Below are 2,596 nucleotides of genomic sequence, written 5' to 3'. Positions count from 1 at the left end.
CCATACTGGTAGATATATACTGTACAATACAACTACTGGTGACTAGTACACCATACTGGTAGATATATACTGTACAATACAACTACTGGTGACTAGTACATCATACTGGTAGATATATACTGTACAATACAACTACTGGTGACTAGTACACCATACTGGTAGATATATACTGTACAATACAACTACTGGTGACTAGTACATCATACTGGTAGATATATACTGTACAATACAACTACTGGTGACTAGTACACCATACTGGTAGATATATACTGTACAATACTGCTACTGGTGACTAGTACACCATACTGGTAGATATATACTGTACAATACTGCTACTGGTGACTAGTACACCATACTGGTAGATATATACTGTACAATACTGCTACTGGTGACTAGTACACCATACTGGTAGAGTAGATATATACTGTACAATACAACTACTGGTGACTAGTACATCATACTGGTAGATATATACTGTACAATACTGCTACTGGTGACTAGTACACCATACTGGTAAATATATACTGTACAATACAGCTACTGGTGACTAGTACATCATACTGGTAGATATATACTGTACAATACTGCTACTGGTGACTAGTACATCATACTGGTAGATATATACTGTACAATACAACTACTGGTGACTAGTACATCATACTGGTAGATATATACTGTACAATACAACTACTGGTGACTAGTACATCATACTGGTAGATATATACTGTACAATACAACTACTGGTGACTAGTACACCATACTGGTAGATATATACTGTACAATACAACTACTGGTGACTAGTACACCATACTGGTAGATATATACTGTACAATACAACTACTGGTGACTAGTACACCATACTGGTAGATATATACTGTACAATACAACTACTGGTGACTAGTACATCATACTGGTAGATATATACTGTACAATACAACTACTGGTGACTAGTACATCATACTGGTAGATATATACTGTACAATACAACTACTGGTGACTAGTACATCATACTGGTAGATATATACTGTACAATACAACTACTGGTGACTAGTACATCATACTGGTAGAGTAGATATATACTGTACAATACAACTACTGGTGACTAGTACATCATACTGGTAGATATATACTGTACAATACAACTAGCAATATAATAATGTATCAAATGACGTTTTGTTGGTATAACATCAGAGTTAACGTTAACGGATGGGTCTTGCCGACCAGACTAGCTGGCTAGCGCTAGCGTTTGCTGGTGACTTAGCGTTAGCTATGCTAACGGTACCCGTCCATGGACCTATAATACGGATGCTGTAATTACACCGTTTGGCCACTATGTAAAACTACCTTCAAAGCCCTCGCTCCACCCCTCACCTCCACCCTCCCGTCCAAATACGGTCACTTCTGGTCAACTGTCAACCTACATATGTTGAAAATCATTTCATCTCATCCGTTCATCCGGATAGACGACCTGAAAACGTAACGCCTCCAGCCACGACTATATCACCTGCGATGGGGTCACAAAAAACCAAGATGGCGATGGTCAAAATGCCGAACGCGAGGCTTCTAAAACCAAATATATATATATATACCACGGTGACGACATCCAATTCCTTTATGCCCACTGAACGTTACCTGATTACCAGCAGACAGACTCGGTTAGAGAGCAGTGGTGGTGGTGGAGACCAAAAGCGAGAGCTAAAAGAGAGACAATATTGAAATGATTGGTGATTTGTTTAGGTGCAGATCCTAATATGTTAATATGGTGAGACGGGCATTTTTGGTACTTTTTTGAACTTGCTGATTGTCCTGGTGTGAAAACATGCTGAAGACCCAGTCGTTTGATTTGTCGTTAGAACGACGATGAAGAGGCCTCGGCAGACGGTGACGCTCTCTTTCTTGTGACCTTTTTGAGGTTTCGGCCCTCGGTGGCTCCCAGAGTTCAGGCGTCACACGTTCTGAAGACAGGATTTTTTCCCGGCTCCGTCCAGCAGCAGATAGATAGTGACCGTTCACCTCAGATGTCCTCCTCGAGCCACGTGGCCAAATAAGAGCAGCTCTCCTGGGCCTCCTTTCATCCCCTCCTCCCAGAGTCCCTTCCCCTTCTTTCTTTCATTACGACTGAAGGAGTGTCTGTCTGTGTGTGTGTGTGTGTGTGTGTGTGTGTGTGTGTGTGTGTGTTGCAGTGGGGGGGTTAAAAGAGAGAGGTGGGGAGGGGGGTGCAGTGAAAGAAAATGGAGTCCTATGTGCTAGCTAGCAGCAACAGCTTTTTTTTTTTTTTTTTTAATCCCAGCCCCAAGCCGTACTGTGCACTGAAGCAAGCTATTACATGGCAACAATTAAAGAAGCTGGAGCGCAGCACCTGGTCCTCCCCACTCGCCGGCCTTCAGTGGCAGCTGACTATACAGTCCAACCAACCCCTCCTCCACCCCCTCCACCCCCAGTCCTCCGCCAGGTGGTTCCACTTCAATCACATTAGCTAGTCACTGTAGGGTTAATAAAGACCCCCCCCCCCCCCCCCTCCCCCCGCCCCTCTCCGATTCTTTTCTGCAGCGAATCTGAAGACGGAGCTTTTTAAAACTCGTTAAAATTAAGAATC

General features: G+C 43.0%; 1 protein-coding gene across 1 annotated transcript in view; it reads left to right on the top strand.

Moving 5' to 3' along the window:
• The window catches only part of cfap61 (cilia and flagella associated protein 61), a 4,169-nt gene extending 2,121 nt beyond the window's left edge, over positions 1 to 2,048 (top strand). Inside the window, exon 4 of the mRNA XM_068709237.1 lies at positions 1,854 to 2,048. Within this exon, the coding sequence (XP_068565338.1) occupies positions 1,854 to 2,048 (195 nt within the window). The remainder of the gene's footprint in view (positions 1 to 1,853) is intronic.
• Positions 2,049 to 2,596: the final 548 nt, after the last annotated feature.

The sequence above is a fragment of the Cebidichthys violaceus genome, unplaced genomic scaffold, assembly GCF_023349555.1.
Source record: "Cebidichthys violaceus isolate CVI_PGR_0920_01 unplaced genomic scaffold, fCebVio1.0.p SCAF_14, whole genome shotgun sequence".
Classification (NCBI taxonomy): Eukaryota; Metazoa; Chordata; class Actinopteri; order Perciformes; family Stichaeidae; genus Cebidichthys; species Cebidichthys violaceus.
Note: the sequence above shows the minus strand (reverse complement) of the source record. Positions and strands in the feature narration are given on the sequence as shown.